The 21,205-nt window shown below is 46.7% G+C and overlaps 9 protein-coding genes across 9 annotated transcripts; 5 read left to right on the plus strand and 4 right to left on the minus strand.

Moving 5' to 3' along the window:
* Positions 1–184: 184 nt before the first annotated feature.
* Positions 185–2,112, plus strand: N7516_004156 (putative regulatory factor Sgt1; the record flags this gene model as incomplete). Its single annotated transcript, XM_057216876.1, is given in 4 exon segments — positions 185–308; positions 322–444; positions 513–712; positions 784–2,112. 4 exon segments carry the CDS (start codon positions 185–187, stop codon positions 2,110–2,112), a joined length of 1,776 nt encoding a protein of 591 aa, XP_057078759.1.
* A 3,806-nt stretch (positions 2,113–5,918) lies between these two features.
* On the plus strand, positions 5,919–7,268 carry N7516_004157 (folliculin domain-containing protein; the record flags this gene model as incomplete). Its single annotated transcript, XM_057216877.1, has 2 exons — positions 5,919–5,930; positions 5,985–7,268. 2 exons carry the CDS (start codon positions 5,919–5,921, stop codon positions 7,266–7,268), a joined length of 1,296 nt encoding a protein of 431 aa, XP_057078760.1.
* A 721-nt stretch (positions 7,269–7,989) lies between these two features.
* On the plus strand, positions 7,990–8,997 carry N7516_004158 (CSN8/PSMD8/EIF3K family protein; the record flags this gene model as incomplete). The annotated part of the gene is made up of 2 exons (XM_057216878.1): positions 7,990–8,156; positions 8,427–8,997. The coding sequence occupies 2 exons, from the start codon at positions 7,990–7,992 to the stop codon at positions 8,995–8,997; spliced, it is 738 nt and encodes a 245-aa protein (XP_057078761.1).
* Positions 8,998–9,502: 505 nt separating this feature from the next.
* Positions 9,503–9,841, minus strand: N7516_004159 (levodione reductase; the record flags this gene model as incomplete). Its single annotated transcript, XM_057216879.1, has 2 exons — positions 9,503–9,715; positions 9,830–9,841. 2 exons carry the CDS (start codon positions 9,839–9,841, stop codon positions 9,503–9,505), a joined length of 225 nt encoding a protein of 74 aa, XP_057078762.1.
* Positions 9,842–10,436: 595 nt separating this feature from the next.
* On the minus strand, positions 10,437–11,758 carry N7516_004160 (small subunit rRNA maturation protein TSR4; the record flags this gene model as incomplete). The annotated part of the gene is made up of 2 exons (XM_057216880.1): positions 10,437–11,570; positions 11,639–11,758. The coding sequence occupies 2 exons, from the start codon at positions 11,756–11,758 to the stop codon at positions 10,437–10,439; spliced, it is 1,254 nt and encodes a 417-aa protein (XP_057078763.1).
* A 271-nt stretch (positions 11,759–12,029) lies between these two features.
* On the plus strand, positions 12,030–13,679 carry N7516_004161 (putative prenylcysteine lyase; the record flags this gene model as incomplete). The annotated part of the gene is given in 2 exon segments (XM_057216881.1): positions 12,030–12,172; positions 12,191–13,679. The coding sequence occupies 2 exon segments, from the start codon at positions 12,030–12,032 to the stop codon at positions 13,677–13,679; spliced, it is 1,632 nt and encodes a 543-aa protein (XP_057078764.1).
* An 837-nt stretch (positions 13,680–14,516) lies between these two features.
* On the minus strand, positions 14,517–14,708 carry N7516_004162 (uncharacterized protein; the record flags this gene model as incomplete). The annotated part of the gene is made up of 1 exon (XM_057216882.1): positions 14,517–14,708. One exon carries the CDS (start codon positions 14,706–14,708, stop codon positions 14,517–14,519), a length of 192 nt encoding a protein of 63 aa, XP_057078765.1.
* Positions 14,709–18,251: 3,543 nt separating this feature from the next.
* Positions 18,252–19,196, plus strand: N7516_004163 (aminoglycoside phosphotransferase family protein; the record flags this gene model as incomplete). Its single annotated transcript, XM_057216883.1, has 2 exons — positions 18,252–18,464; positions 18,519–19,196. 2 exons carry the CDS (start codon positions 18,252–18,254, stop codon positions 19,194–19,196), a joined length of 891 nt encoding a protein of 296 aa, XP_057078766.1.
* A 1,648-nt stretch (positions 19,197–20,844) lies between these two features.
* On the minus strand, positions 20,845–21,174 carry N7516_004164 (uncharacterized protein; the record flags this gene model as incomplete). Its single annotated transcript, XM_057216884.1, has 2 exons — positions 20,845–21,117; positions 21,145–21,174. 2 exons carry the CDS (start codon positions 21,172–21,174, stop codon positions 20,845–20,847), a joined length of 303 nt encoding a protein of 100 aa, XP_057078767.1.
* Between the last annotated feature and the right edge of the window lie 31 nt (positions 21,175–21,205).

Genomic DNA, 21,205 nt, shown 5'->3' on the forward strand with positions numbered 1-21,205 from the left:
AATCACAGACGTGTTTTGGGCGAGTTATTCCCGGCTGTGTTAGGTTTAGCGTGGACACCTCTGTTGATTTCTAACCTAATTGGGATTAGCGTGTAGATCACGGGATGTGAATTTCGCCGCTTTTACTTTTTTTTCGATCGAAGAATGCATGAGGTCATTGATCTTTGACAGCACAAGACCAATCATGACTTCTGAGGAGGATATCGCATGGTTTCAATCAACCTTCCGTCCTATCCCAAAACCAGAGCTTCCCGACGACGCTGTCGAATACTCGATTTATCACATCCCGCCCTCCCCCCACCCCCACCGTTATCGATGAAGCTGCCGAGACCCGGGCACGATTGCTTGAGGTGCAACGTACAGCAGCGGATATAACCAAAGATTTGCTCAAGGATTACATCTGGCAGCGTGAGGCCTTCAAATTGGAGATTACAAAAGAAGATGGTACGGAACTCTTATTCTTGAGACCTACATCTAAACCAAAACGTAAAGCTAATTGTCGCGGGGTTTAGGAATCACCTCACTACAGGGTCGCACGATCTTCGGTGACTCTATTGAAGATGAATGGGTCATTGTCTACTTCCTCCGCGAACTGACCAAGCGACACAAAGATATTTGGGTCAAAGTGGCGGACGGCGATGGCGAGTTTCTTCTCATTGAAGCTGCGGGAACACTCCCAGCATGGATAGAGCCAGATGTCGCAGACAATAGGGTGAGTTATGGCCAGTTAATTCACACCGGTTTGTTAGAGACATTATACTAACCAGCCAATCCATGGGATAGGTGTGGATCAACCAGGGAGAGCTCCGAATCATCAAACCCAAGCAAGAGACGAAGAGACAGGTCACCGAGAGAATCACACTTCCGGAAGCACGAAAGATCATCCAGAATGAACCTGTTCGCCTTCTTCGCTCGACAATAATTCAGGAAGAGGCCTTTTACCGTCTGCGCAAGTACCCTCAGCAAATCAGCGAAAACCTTCACTCCGCCATCATCACAATTCCCCGCAAGGTTGCATTCCTCCTACACCAAAAGCCAGCCTATATCTCACCTGCTGTGGAGGCGTTCTATGTTCGTGATCCGATCGCGCTGCGACCACTACGAGCTAAGGATGCGACCGACCTTGTTTTCAAGCCGGACGACTTGGTCGACGTTAGTGTTCGGTTTACCCGTGTTGGATACGCGCAACTCAAGAGCCAGGAATTTCCTGTGCCAAATACCTGGATGGGCAAGCTGCCGTCAAGTGAGGATCGCAAAGCATATGAACGGGCGGAAGCGGGAATGAAACTTGCGTGTGGATTCGAGATGCTGCTGTACGATCCCCAAAATCAAGACAAGCCTGCAGTCAGGGAAATGAAGTTCCTGCTCGAGGATGTGGAGACGGGGGATGAACCCCTTCCCACAGATAAAGAAATTCAAGAAACCTGGGACAAGCGAGAGGACGATGAAAAATGGCTCGATATCAACTATGAAGATCTGGAGGCAGAGCTCAAAGGAAGGGGTGAAGGAAAGGGAGAAGATGCTGGCAAATTCGGTGACTCTGGTGCCCAGGAAAATCTTCAACGTATTGTGTCTCGCTTTGAAGAGTTCCTGAATGATAACTCAGCAGGCTTCGATGGTGCCGATTTCATTGATGACTTTGGGTCGGATTCTGACGTCGATGAAGATGATGATGACGAAGAAGTCGACAGTGAAGGCGAGGACAAGGACGCATCATTCAACGAAGAGGAATTCTCTAAAATGATGAAAGAGATGATGGGCATGCCCTCCGGATCAGATTCCATCCGCAAACGAGTGGAAGAACTCGACTCGGACGGGGAAGACGATACGGAGCAGATCAAGGAGCTTTCCCGGCGGATGGAGGCGGAATTGCAAGGGACGGGTGTACTCGATCTCAACCGGCGCCCGCAAGAATTGTCCTCTGACGAAGCAAGTGCATCCAAAGGAAAGGCTGCCAAGATCTCCAGTGAAGATGACGAGGATGAGAACATCAACATCAACCTCGCTAAGAATTTGCTGGAGAGTCTTCAGGGCCAAGCTGGAACCTCTGGTCCGGCGGGTAATATGCTGTCAATGATGAACATGCGCATGCCTAAGTATGATCGTCCTTGAAGAGGATAGGACATGCTCGGACTATGTCTGTGGGTCATGCCTGAGAACAGACCCTGAATCAGCAATGGAACTCAGTGGAACTCAGTGGAACTCAGCATTTGATTCAATACCAGCCCCATGCGATTGACTGAATAAATGTCTTGTTTCGCTAGACAAAACGATCCCTCTACCAAAGATAAGGGGTTATTCCTACTTGGATGCTGGTCAGTGTTCTGTGGTATCGCCTTCCACACTCGCCTACGTGGATAGTAGGGCTGATAACGCGACGATGAGCCAACATCTCGCAAGTGTCATGATGGCTATTGATGGAAAACAAGAAAGAAATACACTTCTGATTCCATATTCCAGGGGCATGCCCGACATCCCTTGGGCAGTTGACGGGTGATCATACATCAAACTTGACGATTCCGCCCAGGGCGGCTAAATGAAGCTTTACTATCTCACAATCTTGATATGTCTTCTCTAGGTCAAGTAATTAGTTACATACCTCTTTAAAGATGTAGCTTGTGGAAATAAATCAATTGTTTGCTAGACCCGTCACATCTTCCGGTCAAATGCCATGTGATAGTTTAAGCTTACACTAAAGACCTGCAAGTGTAATACTAGTCATAAAACTTGTTTTCATTAAACCTGTTCCACTCTCCTAGGATATATGGTTCAAACGGGACGGTCCCTATGGAGTACGGAGTACTAGTAGTTGCTTGGATAACTTAGTAGTTGGTGCTAGTGGGGCTAGCTAACTAGTAGGGACAATCCATCACCAATACATAACTATAGTTAGCTGCACAACACGCATACATGATACATAATCAACCCGATAAGCCACGTAGACTAGCATACCCGCAGGGTGGCGACAACAGCGAGTACCCATATATATTAGCGGTTAATTGTCCGATGGAGCAACGGACTTGTCGAGAGTGGCCAACTGACCAGATCTTGTGACTCGCCTCTATTAATGCTGTGCAGCCATAGACTCCAATAACATGGGGTAGTTAGTTAGTTAGTTAACTATTGTACTTCGTACAATGTTGTAGGTTGTAGGTTGTCGTTAGGTTTCTAGTTAGGTTGTAAGTATAGTAAGGTTGCATTTAAGACCGCTGATCAACAATCTAGTACTTTGGGCATTCCACGTGGCGAGATTGGCTAGATCGTCCATGTCTTGGATCGGCCCAAGTGTTCCAGGTTTAGCTTACCGATTGTTCCTGACCTCGAGGACAATATAAGGATGTCTCATAGCCGATCCACTTTCTGCACGAAAAACACATCGGCGTTTACGTACTACGGAATGTACATAAACCACCTTCCCGAAATAATTGGATTTGGGTAATAAATTGCACTCTCCATATAACTAGTAGTACTCCGCATACTCCGTATCCTCCGTCTAAAGCTCCGTGTCTAACCCTCCCAATATATAAACCCCATATAATTTACATTGTCTCACGTGTAGAATATTGTGGAACACTGAAGTTAGTGTTTTAACGTGAGTCTAGTAAATACTAGTAAATTCATATGTAACTCTAGGGCGTCCAAGATTTATTAGTAAAATGGGCCTACCTACCTAGGTAGGTACAACATATGGACGGAATTCAATCCTCCGTATGGAGAAACCGGCAATCCATTAAAAAAGCCGACCTCGGGAACCGTTAAAGTGTCGTGTGCCTATTTGGCGAAAATAAGGGGATCCGCTCGCGTTCAGTGGATTAGTGGGTTTGCCCTTTTTTTTTCTTCCAGATGTTAAATCCCTCACCATAAAATTTAAATTGGATCGAAAATCAACTATATCCTCGGTGTGATAGGGTGAGAATAATCTAGAAGGAATGATGAGACGGGGTGTATATTATAAAAGTACGGAGTAGATGACAGGACTTTGAAGGATGCTACACAGGATGAACACTAGTGTACTTAGTGTGCGACTAGGTCAACTAGTGGTAGAAGGCTGCCTGATTGCAAGGTAAGAGGTCACCTGGCGACCTATGTCGGCAAGGATCTAGGATCTATGATCCCTGCTCAATGCCGGGACAACTACTATTTCAGAGTGTTAAGGTCTGTTTCATCTTTTTGGATATACAACATAGCCTGTATATCCTCGGAGTAGGATCGGAGATGGTACATTAGCCGCATCCGTTTGTCAATTTGGATGGGACGGATGAAAGGCTGATTTAAATGGGAGTTCACTTTGGAAATTAACTCCGAAGTTGATCCTCATCCGGGTGAAGGGGGTATATTGGATATCCTTGGATTGACTTGTCTGAAGCATGAGTTTCCAGTTCAAAGTATATATCGTTACAACAGTCGTTATATCATTAAAAGCTAAAACGAGAATGTCCCGGCGAAAAGTACGGAGGAACTTAAGTATGATCCTACGACTCCCGGAGGCTTGTCGGGAAATCCCATAAAGTTTAGATCCCTGTTGCACACGCTAACCTTTGGAATCATTTCCCCCGAATTCCCACTTTTCCCACGGAACTGTTTGCTGTCCCACTTGGGGAAAGATGAACATCTTTGCATCTTTGGAAAGATCGTCTAGAAGCGAGGGGAGTATAGCTGAACTCCTCAGAAATTTATATATACACATCTTAATATATGATGAGGTTCAGCAAATCGGAGGTCAGGGAATTCTTCCTTTCACCTCCTTACCGGTGCCCCTAACACGGAGGTATCTCCAGATTACTCCCCGAGGTAATCCACCGGGCTGATGGCTGGAATAGAGACGGCTGTCGACTGATCTGACACATGCTGATTTTCGAGTGACATCAAAAGCAAAAAAATAATAAAAAAAAGAAAAAACAAACAAACAAAGCGACATGCCTAAAATGGGAGTAGTGAATCCCTGACGATTTATTTAATATTTGATAGATCATAATACCCTTCACCACAGATGTATCAAGATCAAGATCATAGTCCTGGTTACTGAATTTATCTGCACGATCATTGGTACCACAAATATTCCCACAATGGAGCCCCTGTTTGCAGCCACCTTATCCACTTGGACGCAAACTGTCCAAGGGCAGACGAGAACGGCTCCTCGGGTCAAGACGCTAGGCAAAGATAGGCAAAGCACGGAAACCCATGAATATTAATGGTCGGCCCGATTTTAGAACTTTCACATGCAGCAATCCAGGAGAAGAGCATGAAAAAGAATGTGATCGGAAGGCATCCGGAAGGCATCCGGAAGGGTGATGTGTAACTATAGGTAAAAAGGTAGAAAGTACGATAGATACTAAAAGAAACAAAGATATTAAAATGGTTATAGAGTACAAAAAACAAAACCAAAAAAAAGGTGTAAAAGGGAATTAAAAGAAGAAAATCCAATCCAAAAAATACTAAAAGAGAAGTTAAGAGAAGTGGATTTCCAGTGGAGAAGTTCTATTCTTCCATTGACCTTCCATTTGGGAGATTTGGAGAGAAAGTTGCCCGTAAAAGAGTGTAACTCCCGATCTTCCACCGAAACCCTGTTCCCCCCCCGGAGAGACCAGAGAGACCAGAGAGAGAGAGCCTTAGCCCCTTCGATTATTATTGCTTGTCTTCTTATTATTTATCACATATTACCAAACACTCCACTCTACTCTACTCTTCTTCTCTTTCTTTTACTCCGTAATATCTCTCTCTCAACTCTTTTATTACCCCCTTCACTTCTTTTTTATTGTTTTTTTGCTATCTTTTTTTTTTTTTGCTTTTAACCTTGGTCACTGTGTGGAGCCCGTATACTCAGATACCCAGATAACCAGTCTTTCGTCATTATCCAGTCACAGCATGCCTTCGGACAATGGACTAAAGATGCTGGTTATTGCTTGATCAGGTCCACCATGGATTTCATTGTGAGTAAAAAATACAATACACACACTATCATGAGCTTGAACTGACTTTCTCAGCTCTCTTTGACGCACTTCTGTGAGGTGCATGGTCCTACCTCTATCATTTGCTCGCAGGTTCTACCTTTTTCATGTCCGCAATGTCACCCCGAATCCGAATCTCCCCAGAGTACCCCGGCTTCACATGAGTCTCGCTTCGATCAAGAGTCGTCTCGATCTCAGAAATCTACCGACTCAAAGTCCCCCAGAATTGAGGATCACCCATACTTCCTCAAGGGACATCCGACCTCACCCGAAGATAAATCCAGCCGAAGTGGTGCAAATGGTGACACCTGCGCCAGTTGCAGTTTGTCTCTGCCAGAAAATGTCAGCAAACAGTTACCTCCCGGTGCGCCTGGAAGTCGCGACGCCAAGGGCAATTCCACTAGCCCGGTACTACGCTCGCGCGAGCTAGTTTACTCATGTGGCAACATCCATTCAGAGGTGGATGACGAAGCCGACTATCACACCCATGCCTCTCCTCCCGACTCACTTCACTCTGCTTCAGTTGCCTCCGATGCTTCATGTCACACACACGTCCACACCTACCTCTCTCAGCGCGGCCCGCCTAACCCCGCTGACTATGCCCTCCTCCGACGCTCCTCTATTCGCACCCTAAGCTGTGAGCTCTTGCCCCGGGGACTTTCCTCCGGCCCCATCTGCTTCGGTGACGGCGTCGCTGGTTACACAATCGCCTACATTTTCCGCCTTCCAGACCCCATGGCCCGCGGCAAGCGACGAAGTTATGCACTGGTCGCATTGGCGGGACGCGATGCCGGAAGAGCATTCCGCGCATGCCCCATCATCTGGCGCGCATTCGGTCGCATCGCAACCAGCATTGTTCAAGCCGCTGAACGCTTCCAGGAAGACGAGAAGATTCGCGACGAGCAGAACAACCCGGGAAGACAGCCCGGCCGCCAGTACCCTCCCGTTTCATCCTTCCTCACCGGCCGGGGTATGGACCCGGCAGGCCGCCGTGCAGCCGGCCAGATTCGTGCCCGTAATTTGGCCGAAATCGTCGGCAATGAATACATCTTTACCGAATTACATGCTCATTTCGTCGCACTTCTCCATCAGCTGGGCTCCATGTTTGGCGGAATCCCTCTCAACGAGGAACGTTTTGTCTGCAGCACTGTCGGGGACGAAGAAAGCGCCAGTCCTTCTCAGCCAGTCTTAGTCTCCAAGGCAAGACAGCCAAAGGATGACCAGAATTATGACGGCAATGACCTCGACATGTCGAACCTTGAAATTTCCGCGGGACCCAAGGCGATTCCCATTGCGCCTCGCCGGCCCGTCATGGCTTGAAATACTTTTTTTTCCATCATTTGCATGAACCTCTTATTGAGATACCCGCCTGCTTTGTGTTTTTTTTTTTGTCTTTCAGGCACCTTCAACTTTGACCTTGTTTTATTCTCTCTCTTTTTTGTGCTTTTTTTTCTCTCGCGTTTTGGTCCAGGTTGGCAAGGTGTTTCGGTCGATTTCTGCATTGCTCATTTTGCATACGGATTCGGCTTTTTTTTTTGCAATATGGGCATGGGCATAGACAATGGCGTCTGATAAACACGGAACGGAGTTTCTTGTTTTACCAGCCTTGATTTCAGTTTTTTTCTTATCTTTTTTTTTTCTTGAAGTGATAAGCTTCTTCTGGGCATCTCGTTCGATCTTCACGAAGTTCAAGGATTCAAGCACGTGTGGTTAGCGGGTTTCCATTCCTGGGACTGGTGCTAGGCTATGATTGAGATGTCACGATCCCATGAGGCATTCAAGAGATATGTATTCTATGTATTATTTGAACACGAATGAATTCACGGTCATTGGCCACTTTTTCGGAGACTCGAGTGTTAGTTAACTAGTTAACTAGTTATTGTATGCACATGTGTATTATAGTCCGGAAGAATTCCGGGTAAAAGTACCCTTTTAGGTTAATCCGGCCACGGCCACAATCAAACCTTGGAAAATCCCACCAAAAAGAACAGCAGAGACAAAAGACCCGCATCACCTCCCACCTTCCTCCAGCAATATCAAAATGGTCGCCTTCGACAAGTGTGAGACCCGGCCGGCCCATATTGAGGCCATCCTCAATGGCCTCGACCGGTACAACCCCGAGACCACCACCGTCTTCCAGGACTATGTCGCCCTGCAGTGCGAGGACCGGTCATTCGACTGCTACGCCAACTTGGCCCTGCTGAAGCTGTGAGTTGGACCCCCTTTTTTTTTTTCATGGACTGCATTGCGAAAATCATATTTGAGAAGCTCTACTATGATGAGTATCTTTTAAACGTTTCCTATTACCTGACATCCCCATAATATACTTGGGCATGTTGAGAAATTCTGTGAAGATACTGAATGGGAAGAACCCATGCATTGGTTGAAATCAACAGCATAAATACTTCTCACAAACACTTCAAATCATCTTGACATCCTCGAATCCAAGCTGACAACAACCCTCTTCAAAAAATCCAGCTTCCAGTTCAACCCCCACCTTATCCAACCCGATACCGTGACCAACATCCTGGCCAAGGCCCTGACTGTGTTCCCCTCGCCCGCCTTCTCGCTCTGCCTCGCCCTGCTCCCAACAAACACCCAGCCCTTCCCCACCACCACCGAAGCTCAAACCGCCTCGCAGACCTCCGACTTTGTCGAGTCCGTGCAGAAGCTCACCCGCCTGTCCACTCTTCTCGAGTCCGCCCAGTACGCCCAGTTCTGGTCCACCCTGAACTCGGATGATCTGTACGCAGACCTGACCGCCGACGTGGCCGGCTTCGAGGAGCTCGTCCGCATCCGCATCGCCATCGAGGTCGGCAACACCTTCCGCTCTATCACCGCCGAGAACCTCGAGTCTTGGCTCGATATTCGCAGCCGTGACGCTCTCGACAAGTTCGTCGTCGATGTCTGTGGCTGGAAGGTCGATGGCGCCGTCATCCGCGTGCCTACCAACAAGGAGAACGAGGCCCGCTCCGAGGTCAAGAGCGAGCACGTCGGCATCGAGCAGTTCGGTCGTGTCATCCGTCGTGGCTTTGAGTTGCCCGCATAAGCGCTTACTGCGGAAGCTCTCTCTTTATTCTTGAATTTTTTTTTCTGCGTCGATTCGAAATGTTTCACTTCTTTCCTCTTTTTCGTATCACCTTTTTTTAAAAAATCTTCAAAAAGCTGTGCGAGGGAAAATTTGATTTCCATCCATGACATGAGTTCATGAATCCCACCCCCGATCAAGTGACGAACAGACGATAGATTTCGCATGGAGGAGGGGCTCGGAGATGAGTCGGGACCTGGCGCATCTGGCGTTTTTTTACACTTTTTTTCCATTTCTCTTGTCTGTATTGGATTCTTTTTTTTTTTTACTTATCCATGCAAATATTTGCACTGGATAATATGAGGAAGAGAGAGAGATGTCATGTCCATATCATAACATAACTTCAGTCGTGCCTCCATGTAAGGCCGACTTTGCTGCCAATATCAAAAATCATACAGAGTCAGTTCCAGATGTAGATGCAATGGGGATATAGCACGACATGGTATCATTACGAAATATACAAGTTCTACAAACCATCTCCAATTGATAGCAAGACTTCAATATCTGTATTAGGCTGAGGGTTTGGTCCTTCGGATAAGACGTCGAGTATACGACATTCCACTATAGTGTCACTTCCAGTGGGTTTCACGGTGTTTTGGAGATCTGCAAAATAGCTCGTGTTGACATCGCAGGCGTAGATGGCTTTTGTGCTGGGTTTCGCTGCTACAATCTCCATAGCCTGTCATAGCTTGAAACTGATATACACTATGAGGTCTTGCTCTTGTGGCGCAGCATGTGGAAGAGTGTGGTTTTCACCGTTGCTGAAACATATCATTCGACTAAAACTACATACCGCTGACGCCATGGTTCTACTTCCGTTCAAATATGGAACTACCGTCGAATGCCAGGAAGGGGACAATGAATATAGACATGGGACTCGGATCACTATGTCATTGAACTTCTCTAACGGTTGTTCGATAGTAGACGGACATCTTGATGTTGCTGTGACTGAAGTGCAGAGCAAGTAGACAGATGTCTATGGGCTTCAAGACAAGAGGCGATATAGGGTTATTCATCTACCCATAGACCTTAGCATACAAATTACAGTGTCCATTATTGACATATATAGTTAGCTGTACCAAGTTGCACAGATATCAGTTTATAGTAAGACGATTTAGAATTATATACCAAGGAAGTTAGTTCCATGTAACTCGCGTTCATAACATAAACCAGCTGGACTATGTCTACAAACCCCGTTTCAACTTGGAAGAGTTTGACTCACATGTGAAGCTATCCTCTGCATCGAATGTGATAATAAAAGTTACAAGGTGATCTCTCGGCAATGTATCCAAAATGCCAACGCAGACCAAAAAATGTAGAAAATGCTTGATTTTCCTAGTAACATTGCTATGTACAAGCTAAGGGAGGCACAATACTCATCTAATGTAAAATGTCTACACCTATCTCAACTCCTCCCACTGCACACCAGCCCATTCCTCTCGCCACCCAGTAACGCCCAACTCCTGCGGCGTACAGTTCTTACCACAAACCCCCATGATGATAGTGCCCCACTCCATGCCCGCATCATCCTTGCCAAGCCCAACACCAGGACGTCCCTCCTCAAGCATAGTAATAGCGTGCGGCACAATCTGGAACTCGAACACACGCTGACTTCCACAGTACTCACAAGCCGGGATACTTCCCGCACCGATTGTGGTGACCTTGGCGTTAGGAGCGTTGTGAGAATTCAGCCGGGCACCGACTTCATCGCCAGTCGAGTACAGCAGCGGCGTACCGCGGAACTCATACCGCAGCACCTGCTCCGGGTTGTGCTCGAGACGCATCGAGAACTTCATAAAGTCCTTGTCGAGCTCGGACTCGAAAGTGTCCTTGAGCTCGGCGCCACCAGCGCCTTCTTCCTCCATTGGCTCGATCTGCACATTATCTGGCACTTCGGGTGAAGATGGCCGCGAGAGAGTCTCGTATTCTGCGTCGAGGTAGAAATTCTTGTATGGCGCAGGGAATGCGGACTGTGCAGGCCACGGCACCGGTGTGCTTGATTCCGGTGTTTTCTTTGTCGCGGCTGAAGGGGGCGGCGAGGAGATGCGCACTTTGTCGGCGAAAGATGAGGCAAGGGTACTAGCAGACACGGCGGGCTTTTCAGCTGTAGGTGCTGTTGCCTGGGCCGGTGTTGCGAAGGGGTTGCTTCCTGCGGGGGTTGGGCCCGCAGCGGATGAGAAGGGGTTCTGGTTCGAGGAGATGTTGCTTGTCAGGTTTGTTGCGCCGAACAGGCTCGCTCCTAGGTCCTGCTTGGGTTGTTCTGGTGCGGCGGGTTGGGGTTCCTCTGTTTTCGCTTCAACCTGTTTGTTTTGTCCGCCGACGGTGACCTTGCGCGCTGCGCGGAATGCTCTGATACTGCCTGGCTTGCGGTTGCAGGGTTTTCTGGGGCAGCCAAATAGGTATAGGCGTCGTTCGTCGGTTGGGAAGTGATCGGGCAGATCGCCGTGCAATTCGAGGAGAAGGAGCATGGGGCTGTTGCAGACTTTGCAATTGGCGAAATCTCCAGGTGCTGGGGAGGCTTCATCGAGCCATTTCTGAACAAAAAAAAAAGGTGTTAGTTGGAGTTAATTATAGAGCGAGTCTTCGCAGGAATAGAACGTACCGGCCAGCCTCCAAGATGGCTGATTACATCCTCGATGACATCTTCAGCGGCATAGCCTAGAAGCACACCGGTATCGGTGAAGTCTTCATCGAGACTGGAGTCACTTTCATAGGGATCCATTTTGAATTGATTCGGAGTTAAGTGAATCAAATCTGTGATGCCCCTCAAAAAAGATAAGCGATATGGAAATACGCCAGTCCTAAAAGAGACTAGCGTGGTATTGATTACCAAGTCCAAGTTACCCTCCCTCATCGCATCACCTTCCTCCCTTTGACACTTCAACTCCATCCATCCATGGGAGTCGATTTAATCTACATCTAAGACTCTGGTTAATCAAGATTTGCTATTAAACTACCAATTAGCTCTGTCATCTTCTAGTACTACCATAATCATGCGGGCGTCTATGCCACGGCATGTCCCATTCTTCCTATACTCCATCCTAACCATCTTACTCGTCTCGTTTGGCAATGCAGCAGAACAAGAGCAACTGCGAGGAGCCGCTAGTACTGCCCCCCAAGCGGGTGGCAATAATCGGTATGCCTCTCTCTAAAGAACACAGTTCTATACGGGGCTGATATTCCTCAAAGGCGCCGGAGCCGGAGGCTCGTTTGCTGCGTATCAACTGCGCAAGCTTGCAGATAAAGCCGACATCCCTGTCGATATCGCAGTCTATGAGCGTGAATCATATGTCGGCGGCCGCTCAACAACAGTCAATGTATTCGACAACCCAGCGTACCCCATTGAACTGGGCGCTTCTATCTTTGTCCAGATCAATTACAACCTGGTCAACGCCTCCCGTGACCTTGGTCTGACGGTCAGTAATGCTGACCATGCACGGCCCAGAGAGGCCGAGGAGAGCATCGGGATCTGGGATGGGAGCCAGTTTGTTTTCACGTTGAAGAATTCGTATAGCTGGTGGAATATCGGCCGGCTCTTCTGGCGGTATGGGCTGGCGCCACTGCGTACCCAAAATCTCGTGAAGAGTGTCGTTGGAAAGTTTCTCCGCCTTTATGAAGAGCCCTTATTCCCTTTCAGCTCTCTTACCGAGGCGGCTGTCGCGGCTGACTTGATCCATGCTACTGTGTCCTCAGGGGATGTGTTTCTCCAGACAAACAGCATCGACTCGTTGTTTGCAAGGGAGATCATTCAAGCAAGTACTCGAGTGAATTATGGACAGAATCTACAGCTGATCCATGGCTTGGAATCTACCGTCTGTATGGCTACGGATGGAGCGGTTTCTATCGAAGGTGGAAATTGGCGCATTTTCGATGGCGCGCTGAGAGCCTCGGGAGCGAATATCAAAGTGAATACAACTGCCACTGAGATCCTGCGCAATGATAATGGGACTGTGCGGGTCTCCTCAAAGCTAAATGCCGCGACCGACTCAGAGCATGAAGTATTTGATGAAGTTGTCATTGCCGGTCCTTTGCAGTACTCGGGTATTTCTATCTCCCCTCCCTTGGAGTACACCCCAGATGAGATTCCATATGCGAATCTGCACGTTACACTATTTGCATCCCCACACCGCATCTCACCAAAGTATTTTGGCTCGAAGGATTCGAATGCTCGAGCGCCTGAGACTATTCTGACCACTCTACCCGAGGGCCTTGATCTGGGTTCAAACCCAGATGGTGTTGGGCCTAGCGGCTTCTGGAGTATCAGTACGCTTCGAACAGTAGATCATTCTGTCATGGAATCCGAAGAGACACAGCAACATTACGTGTACAAAATCTTCTCGCCAGAGCGGCCCACGGGTGAGATGATTGCCCAGATTCTGGGGCTAGAGAGCGAGACTGTGGGGAGCAATACAACAATTGGAGACCTTTTGATAGATGATATTAGCTGGTTCCATGAGAAGCTATGGAACCCATATCCTCTTTTGTATCCGCGAGTGACATTTGAGGATACTCTTCTGGCTCCAGGTGTGTGGTATACGGGTGGCATCGAGAGCTTCATCTCGACAATGGAGACTAGTGCGTTGATGGGCCGGAACGTTGCAACTCTCATGTTCCAGTCGTGGCAGCAAGGATCAGATAGATAGTGATGCCTTGTCTGGGAAAATGGAGCTCTAAGCTTGAAACCAATCAAGCATATTATATATAGAAAGTCCCTTTCTTGTTTTTAGCCTTGCATTTGTTAATTGCACCCCTTATCTTACTTATTTTGCAAAAACCAATGAACTTGATTCCTTTCTATGAACATGGTGTGCCCGGGCACACATATCCCATCCCTGCAATATTTTAGGTTTGCCGTAACTAGCTATCTCATTGAGATAGTGACCTTGAGCTTTAAGTGACTTAACTCTATACCTCTACGAGTATTTAATTTCTTGATCACTATTAATGGGTTACTAGCTTCAATCGAGGAGAGATTTCAGCGGTAAATTGGGTGAGTGTGGTACGGAGTAAACGGGTTTAAAATAAATAAGACCATGACTACATAGGCTAATCACTAACTAGTTAGTTAGTTAGCAGTTAGTTACCTACACTCTGTTCCTGAACCGACAATTGGAAAAGCAACAGGGTTCCTACCAGTGATCTCTGCTATAAAGTCATGAATGGAGCTATGGAAGAATATCCAGGTAAGGTATAAGATCTCCTACGCACACAATAATGATATACCGATGTCCATACGAGGAAATGTACAGATCTACGGAATGGAAGTCGATACAAAACATTATTATTACATTCTTCTGCAGGAATGTTCGCTTGATATCCCAGAGGGTGGCCGATTGGTAGCATTGATAATAGACAACATCGTGCAATGAATGAGACTTTTTTACGAGCAAGGTTTTGCATATTTGATGAGTCTACTTATTAGCGTTCGGATTGTCATTTGGTGTTTATTATTGAAAACATACTGAACGAACTTTTAACACCTAATGAATCATTTCACTTTGCATGTCCGGCGTTTCAGGCACGAATGCTGACATTGCAGTGTTAGTATCAATGAAAATCGACAAAGGCACAATATTTTCGTTTCCTAGAGCGATTCCGAGCAAAGCAGCGCTTGTATCATTGATGTCTGGGATACTCGGGATAATGGAGTTTCCTTCTGAAATGCTCTCCATTGCGAAACTCGTATCATTGAGGGTACAGAAAGGGCTGCAAGTAGCAGAAGTGCACCTGCTCTCAAATGGGGGGGTAGGTTGTTGACGTGATTCATGATGGACGTTCCAGCCGATAGAATTTTGTGGGATTGAAGTTACCGCGAAAGGTTCACCATAGCCTGTATATTGTGATATTGAATTTTGTTGGGAGAACAAAGATGGGTTCACCAAAGATTCAGGGATTATGTTAGCTCTTGACGAGATCTCAGGACTGGAAGGAGAAGGCATCATCTGATACGTCTCAAGAGAAATCGAGGGGGATCGGTTTTCAAAGTATTGATGTCTTTCTGGGAATGCTGACACATGGGAGAGACTCATCGGAGAGCCCGGGGAACTTTGTCCATCGACGCTGCAAGTTGAGCTTGTTGCAATACTTGGAGTCTCAGCAGTCTGTTCATCCCCTGAAGAGAACTCAATCCCTCTTTGACCAGAAGCATGTGCTTCCGAAATTTTGTCCGACCCGTCTGGAAACAAAACCAGTCTTTCCGCCGGTTTTGCTGTGGAAGAGCCTATGGATCGAATGGCCAGGGAATGTCAGGAATGTTCAGGTTTTGATAAGAGAATAGATCAAAACCTACGTCTGTGTAGAGTAGTTGATCCATATTGGTTGCTCGTGCGCTCAACCTGTTGGCCGACTCCTGTGGGCGTTTCAACTGCCGTTGTTCTCCCATAATAATGAGATTCTAGCGACCCCATGGCCCGCCCTAAATGAGATCGGATTCGATATTGAGGTAGTGTTTTCACAAATAGATTGATAGCCTCGAATTCGACTGAGCTCCATGGATGTATCTCAAAACTAAGAGAGTCAATACCAATTCAACATCGAAGAATAGTACAAATACCTTTTTGCGGCGGAGTCAGGCAGAGAAAGGATAATCCCTTGAGGTTCAATGTGCTGCCATCTCCATCCAAATCGAGAATATAGTGAAAGTGCCTTTTTTGTCTTTCTTTGCTTCGTAACATCGGCATCCGGCCAAAGACTTTGCACAATGATACGCAAGGAGCTTAGAAGAAACATCCTATTTCGGTTGACCTTCGGAAGGTTTGCGTTCGAACTCTTAGACCTGGATCTTTGTCTTTTGCCGTTGATACGCCATTGACGCTGCTCTTCCTGGACATGTTGTGACAAGATGATCAACAACACCTTTCTTCTTAATGGATCAATCTCTCTGATACGCTCGAGGTCAACAAAGCAACGTCGAAATATGTTTCGTTCGCGGATATCACCATCCCAGAATAGCTGTGGACAACCAGACCAGAGAACTGAGCACAGCAAGAGAGCTTCAACTCTCTCTTCCGAAAGTGCCCAGTTTTTGGTAATATTGGTAAGTTTATTCACTTGCTTCTCGTTTAGATTCTCTCCAGATTGTGATAAGAAGCCCTGGAACCATAAGCGACGTTCAGACAAAGCAGAGTCATCCCGAATTGTCCGCTTTAAGTTCGAGGCGAATATCTGATGAAGAGCAGTTATCTGCCCTGGGGATTCGAGTATCTTTCTCAGCAGGTCGCAGGTTTCCTAGTCAAATCAGTCACTAAATCCACGATAAACCTGTGAGTCACACATTGTCACCAGCCTCACGGAGTATTAGCTCGAGATGCGAAAGAGTAGCACGTAATGCTCGGTCAACCTATTATGAATCAGTAAAGGTTGATTTTTGGTTGATTTTTGGAAGACTTACTTGAAAGCCCATCGTTAGTGTTACGTGAAGTTTGGATGGAGGGGCAGCTCAAATTTCTCAGTAGAGTTGCTGCGCATGTGACTTCTTTATTTGAGCTCACCCTCATTCGGAAATTGGCCACTAATGTCGCAGGGATGGGATATGTGTGCCTGGGCATACATATCCCATCCCTGCGACATTAGATGCATTGGCATCACTTCATACAACGTACGCTTTTTCCATCCAGGGATCTTAATGAAAACAGGTTATGAGGCATTGCCCCAGGTCGCATACTATATGGTTTGCCAAAATACTGCTTAATACCAATCATTTGACAGGATGACAATGAATAATGATCAAATGGAAAATAACTGGTAAGTGATTCTGACATGCCTACGGGGAGCGACTTAATATAGTCTACAAGGCTACTATCACGGCGTGCTATATATAATATAAGACTGGGAGACTCCCGCCCTTTGAGAGAGCTTCTATCAGAACCAATTTCTATCTCGAGCCTGCCATTTCACCCACTATCAATAGTGAGCCTAAGTACATCTAGATGTATTATCAAAGCTAACCTGTCTACCTAGGCATCGCCAGTTATACTTCGCTATCCATTTCTTCATCCCAAGGTAAGAGTCCAATGTTGTTTGCCTCGGATGGCAAGTGACACACGCTTATATCCATCGAAGAAATGCCTCAGGGGTCGAAAAGTTTATATACAGCCTGCGCTACGTATGGATGTGAGGGAAAGGACATTAAGCGTGGTGACAAATGCCCTAAGAAGTGTGGATGGGAACGTCCCAAAAATGATGGGGAGGAGTAATTGGGAATAAGTTGGACATAGCCTGGGACCACTATCCCTCGCTTCTTTCGTTTGTGATTCGATGATTTGCTACCTCAGTGTATCTCGTTTATACTTGACAAAAACACCCATTGGGCCAAAAAGCCACATGGGCACCCGATTGTACATATGAGATATAACTATATAACTACATGATATCGAAACAATACAGAGTCAGGTATTTCTCGAGTTTTGGGCCATCTCGAGGGGTTTGTTTCATTACTATGAAGTACAGTTAATGGAGCAAGAGAGAGAGAAGAAAGGTTGATTGATTGAGAGCTACTTATGGGTGGTGACAGCCTAACAATCATGCCTGATCTATCAGGTGTCTACAACAACAGTACGGAGTAGTGACTTGTATCGAGCCTTGACTCTCTATCTCCTACAACTTCTTTTTAAATTAATTCCCCTCAGTCTTTATGATCAAAATCACGCTCCACCATGCTCCCTCTCTGTCTCGTACCTTATCTTGGCGGGCTAGCACTAGGCCCGGTCGTTCGTCAGCCACCATGTGCACACAGAATGTGCTAGTCCTCTGTTTCAATAAGTATCTGCCGATGGATCACACCGCTAGTTATCTTTCAGTTTTTTGTTCTCCTTTTTTCGTCTTATAAATACCTACGAGAAGAAATATATCCCACTCTTAATCCCCTCAAGTCCCAGCGAGTTGTGACTCTACCTCTACTCCGTCAACTACTGTCTTCTGTTTGAGTGATTATGTCTACCGACTCAACCTCTTGGGCTATCGTCCAGGATTTTCTTCAAAATAGTGACAGCCAAACCACCGATTGTTTCCATCGAACCCAATGGAATGAGCTCTGTCGAATCGCTTCAGGTCTTTCCGGCCATTTAGAGTGCGTGGCCTTGAACCAGGTTGCAAGTGGGCTCAACAATATTGTCCGTTTATTGGAATTCTCCGACAAGACCCGCTGGGCGGCCCGGGTTCATATTAGAAGGAACACTTCCTCCCTGAGCACCAAGCTTGAAAACGAAGTTGCAACAATGCAATTCATTAAGGAACATTCCAGCTTGCCAGTACCTCGAGTTTTTGCGTATGATTTCGACGAGAACAATTCAGTGAGCGCCGCTTTCATACTGATGGAGGTGCTCCCCGGTACCGTTGCTATGGACGCCCTAGGCGGCTACGAGGCCCATCGTGGTGTGATCCCTAAAGAATACCGACAAAACTTCTACCGCTCCGTCGCAAAGTGTCATGTTAGCCCCCCCGGTCTATAGTCTCTCCCCGCTCACTTTATATTGAAGGTCCAGTTGACTTCCTTACGACTCCCAAAGATTGGGACGATTGTCCGGAATCACGAGGGTGGGTATGAGTGTGGTCCCTTACCAGGAATCGGCGGCCCGTTCGACACAGCAACCGCATTCTTTAATGCGTGGGCCGATAGCGTTAAGTTTAAGTTGGATAAAGAAACAATCACACAGATGATGCAGAGAAGTCCAATCCCGGCGGAACAGATGGTAGCGATTATCGAGAACTTCCCATCGCAGATCAAAGCGATAGCGAGCCGGCTGTCCTTATGCAACGAAGGTCCATTCCCTCTAGCTCATGATGACTTCCTCCATAGTAATATCATGGTGGATGAGAACTTTGATGTCACGGGAATCATCGATTGGGAAGGTGCATGTACAGTTCCCTATGAGCTCGTCTCGTTCCCCGACTTTCTTACAGCTATGCCCGTCTCTTTCGACCTGCCTCAAAAATACGATCAGGATGGGCAGCCGTTTGATGAGGAACTACGAGAAACGTGGCGCGAGCGAGGGGAGTATATCGAAATGGTAAAATCAGCTGAGCTTCAAGATAGCCTGCTCTCGGCTTGCCTCAGCAGCAAGAGGAACCAGGCTATAGCGTATTCTTATGGGGCGTATACTAGTGTTGGGAAGCTTGGTCTCTATGATCGAGTTATAATGGAGTTAGAGACCGAGGAATAAAATTTTTGCAGCAAAAGAAACACTGAGATAGTTATGTAGTGGACTGAAGCTTCTCTAAGATGGAGCAAGTAGTCAGAAACTAATCACACATTCGCCCTCTGACCCACTGTTGACTATAAACCACGATCTACTGGAAACAGAACATCTAGCTAGCCAATGATACCTCGCATTAACCACCCCTATTTTGGGTTGGCAATCAGGTCTCCATGAGTCTTCATATATAGTCTTCCTCACGGAGCCCTCTTCCGTCTAGGGAACTACCGCGTAGGGGAAATTACTGCGTATGGAAATCATCTTTAGACTATCAATCATAGCTATACTCTCAGTTAAATTAGACTATTGAGATAATGATTGCATAAAATTCCTAACCGGGAATAGGAAAACAAAGGTTCTTTCTAGCGAAACATCCGATTCGGTTTGACGACTTCATATATGCTGTTGCGGTGTATCTTTATCAACCTACTATAGTTCCTAGTCAATCACTAGAATTGCGGCTAGATAGCAGGGGTGCTTAATAAAAACTCATCGTCTTCATTGCTGAGGTTGAATATTTGAAGTACATCGAGACACCAACAAAGTGGACATAGAAACAAGAGACAACAAGAGAAAGAGACAACAAGAGACAATAAGAGAAAGATATAACAAGAGAACAAGACAACATGGGACAACAAGACAACAAGAGACAACAAGAGACAACAAGAGACAACAAGAGACAACAAGAGACAACAAGAGACAACAAGAGACAACAAGAGACAACAAGAGACAACAAGAGACAACAAGAGACAACAAGAGACAACAAGAGACAACAAGAGACAACAAGAGACAACAAGAGACAACAAGAGACAACAAGAGACAACAAGAGACAACAAGAGACAACAAGAGACAACAAGAGACAACAAGAGACAACAAGAGACAACAAGAGACAACAAGAGACAGCAAAAGACAGCAAAAGACAGCAAGAGAAAGAGACACCAAGACACAATGACAACGGAATAGGACCTGATGATCAATAGGAAGGAACCTTTGAGAAGAAAAAAGGCGTCCTCAGAAAGATCTTCGGACAACAGAGAGCTATCTCTGTTATAAAGGTTCCAAAAATTAATGTCGAAGGAGATGAGAACAGAGCCCCTTCCTAGTTTGAAGATCCTTTGGTTCGGCTCCTGGCGGACAACGGGAGCACCCAAGCCAGTACAGTCTGTTTCCGCAGCGGTGCATAGGAGTGCCTCAGCCGGAGCCTACACCTGTTACCTCCCAGACATGCTTCGTGCCATTCGCAGCCTGACGAGGGCCGCCTACAGAGACCCGCCAGAGTCATCAGGATAAACCGATCACTTGACAACAGCATCAATATGTTGAATAGAGACCTGAAGCCAGAACCAAAGGTGACAAAAAATTGAAGGGTACTCAACAGGAACCACGATGTGGACCCGGAGTGGTGTGGAGAAGGAAGAAAGAAGAAGAGAGAGAAATTGGGGGGGGGGGGTATTTATACCCTCCCAATGACTATAATGCAAACATTGAAACTGCGCGCAGTAAGCGAGTTTTGACCGAAAAGGGAAGGCACCTCATCCTGGGGCTGACCGCTGGTATCGACGGTAAGATTGATACCAAGCTGCTTCTGAAGGGCATCAATTGATCCTTCGAAACTTCACACTGAGGCGCTAGCCTCAAATTTCGAATGGCCTACCTTATCGCCGTGGAACATGCAGACTGGCATCGAATCCTCAAGACCCTCGTACAACTTATCAACATGGCCTCCAAAGCGAGTGGCCTTTAGGTCAGCGTGACCATATTCGTGGGCTATACCGGCGACAACGTTATAGGCGTGTAGATGGTGGGTAATCTCCTGGAGACCGTAGCAAATTCCGAGAATAGGGACGCCCGATTCGAAGGTAGGGTCAACATGGGGCTTTTGAAACCTCTAAGGCTACATGTAAAGACTAGTAACGTTGTACGTGCAAACTGCTGTTTGTTGCATTTGAATTATGTATATATTCAAGAGGTGGGAG

The sequence above is a fragment of the Penicillium verrucosum genome (assembly GCF_028828655.1).
Source record: "Penicillium verrucosum strain IBT 35672 chromosome Unknown utg000001l_segment0_segment0, whole genome shotgun sequence".
In the NCBI taxonomy this organism is placed as follows: Eukaryota; Fungi; Ascomycota; class Eurotiomycetes; order Eurotiales; family Aspergillaceae; genus Penicillium; species Penicillium verrucosum.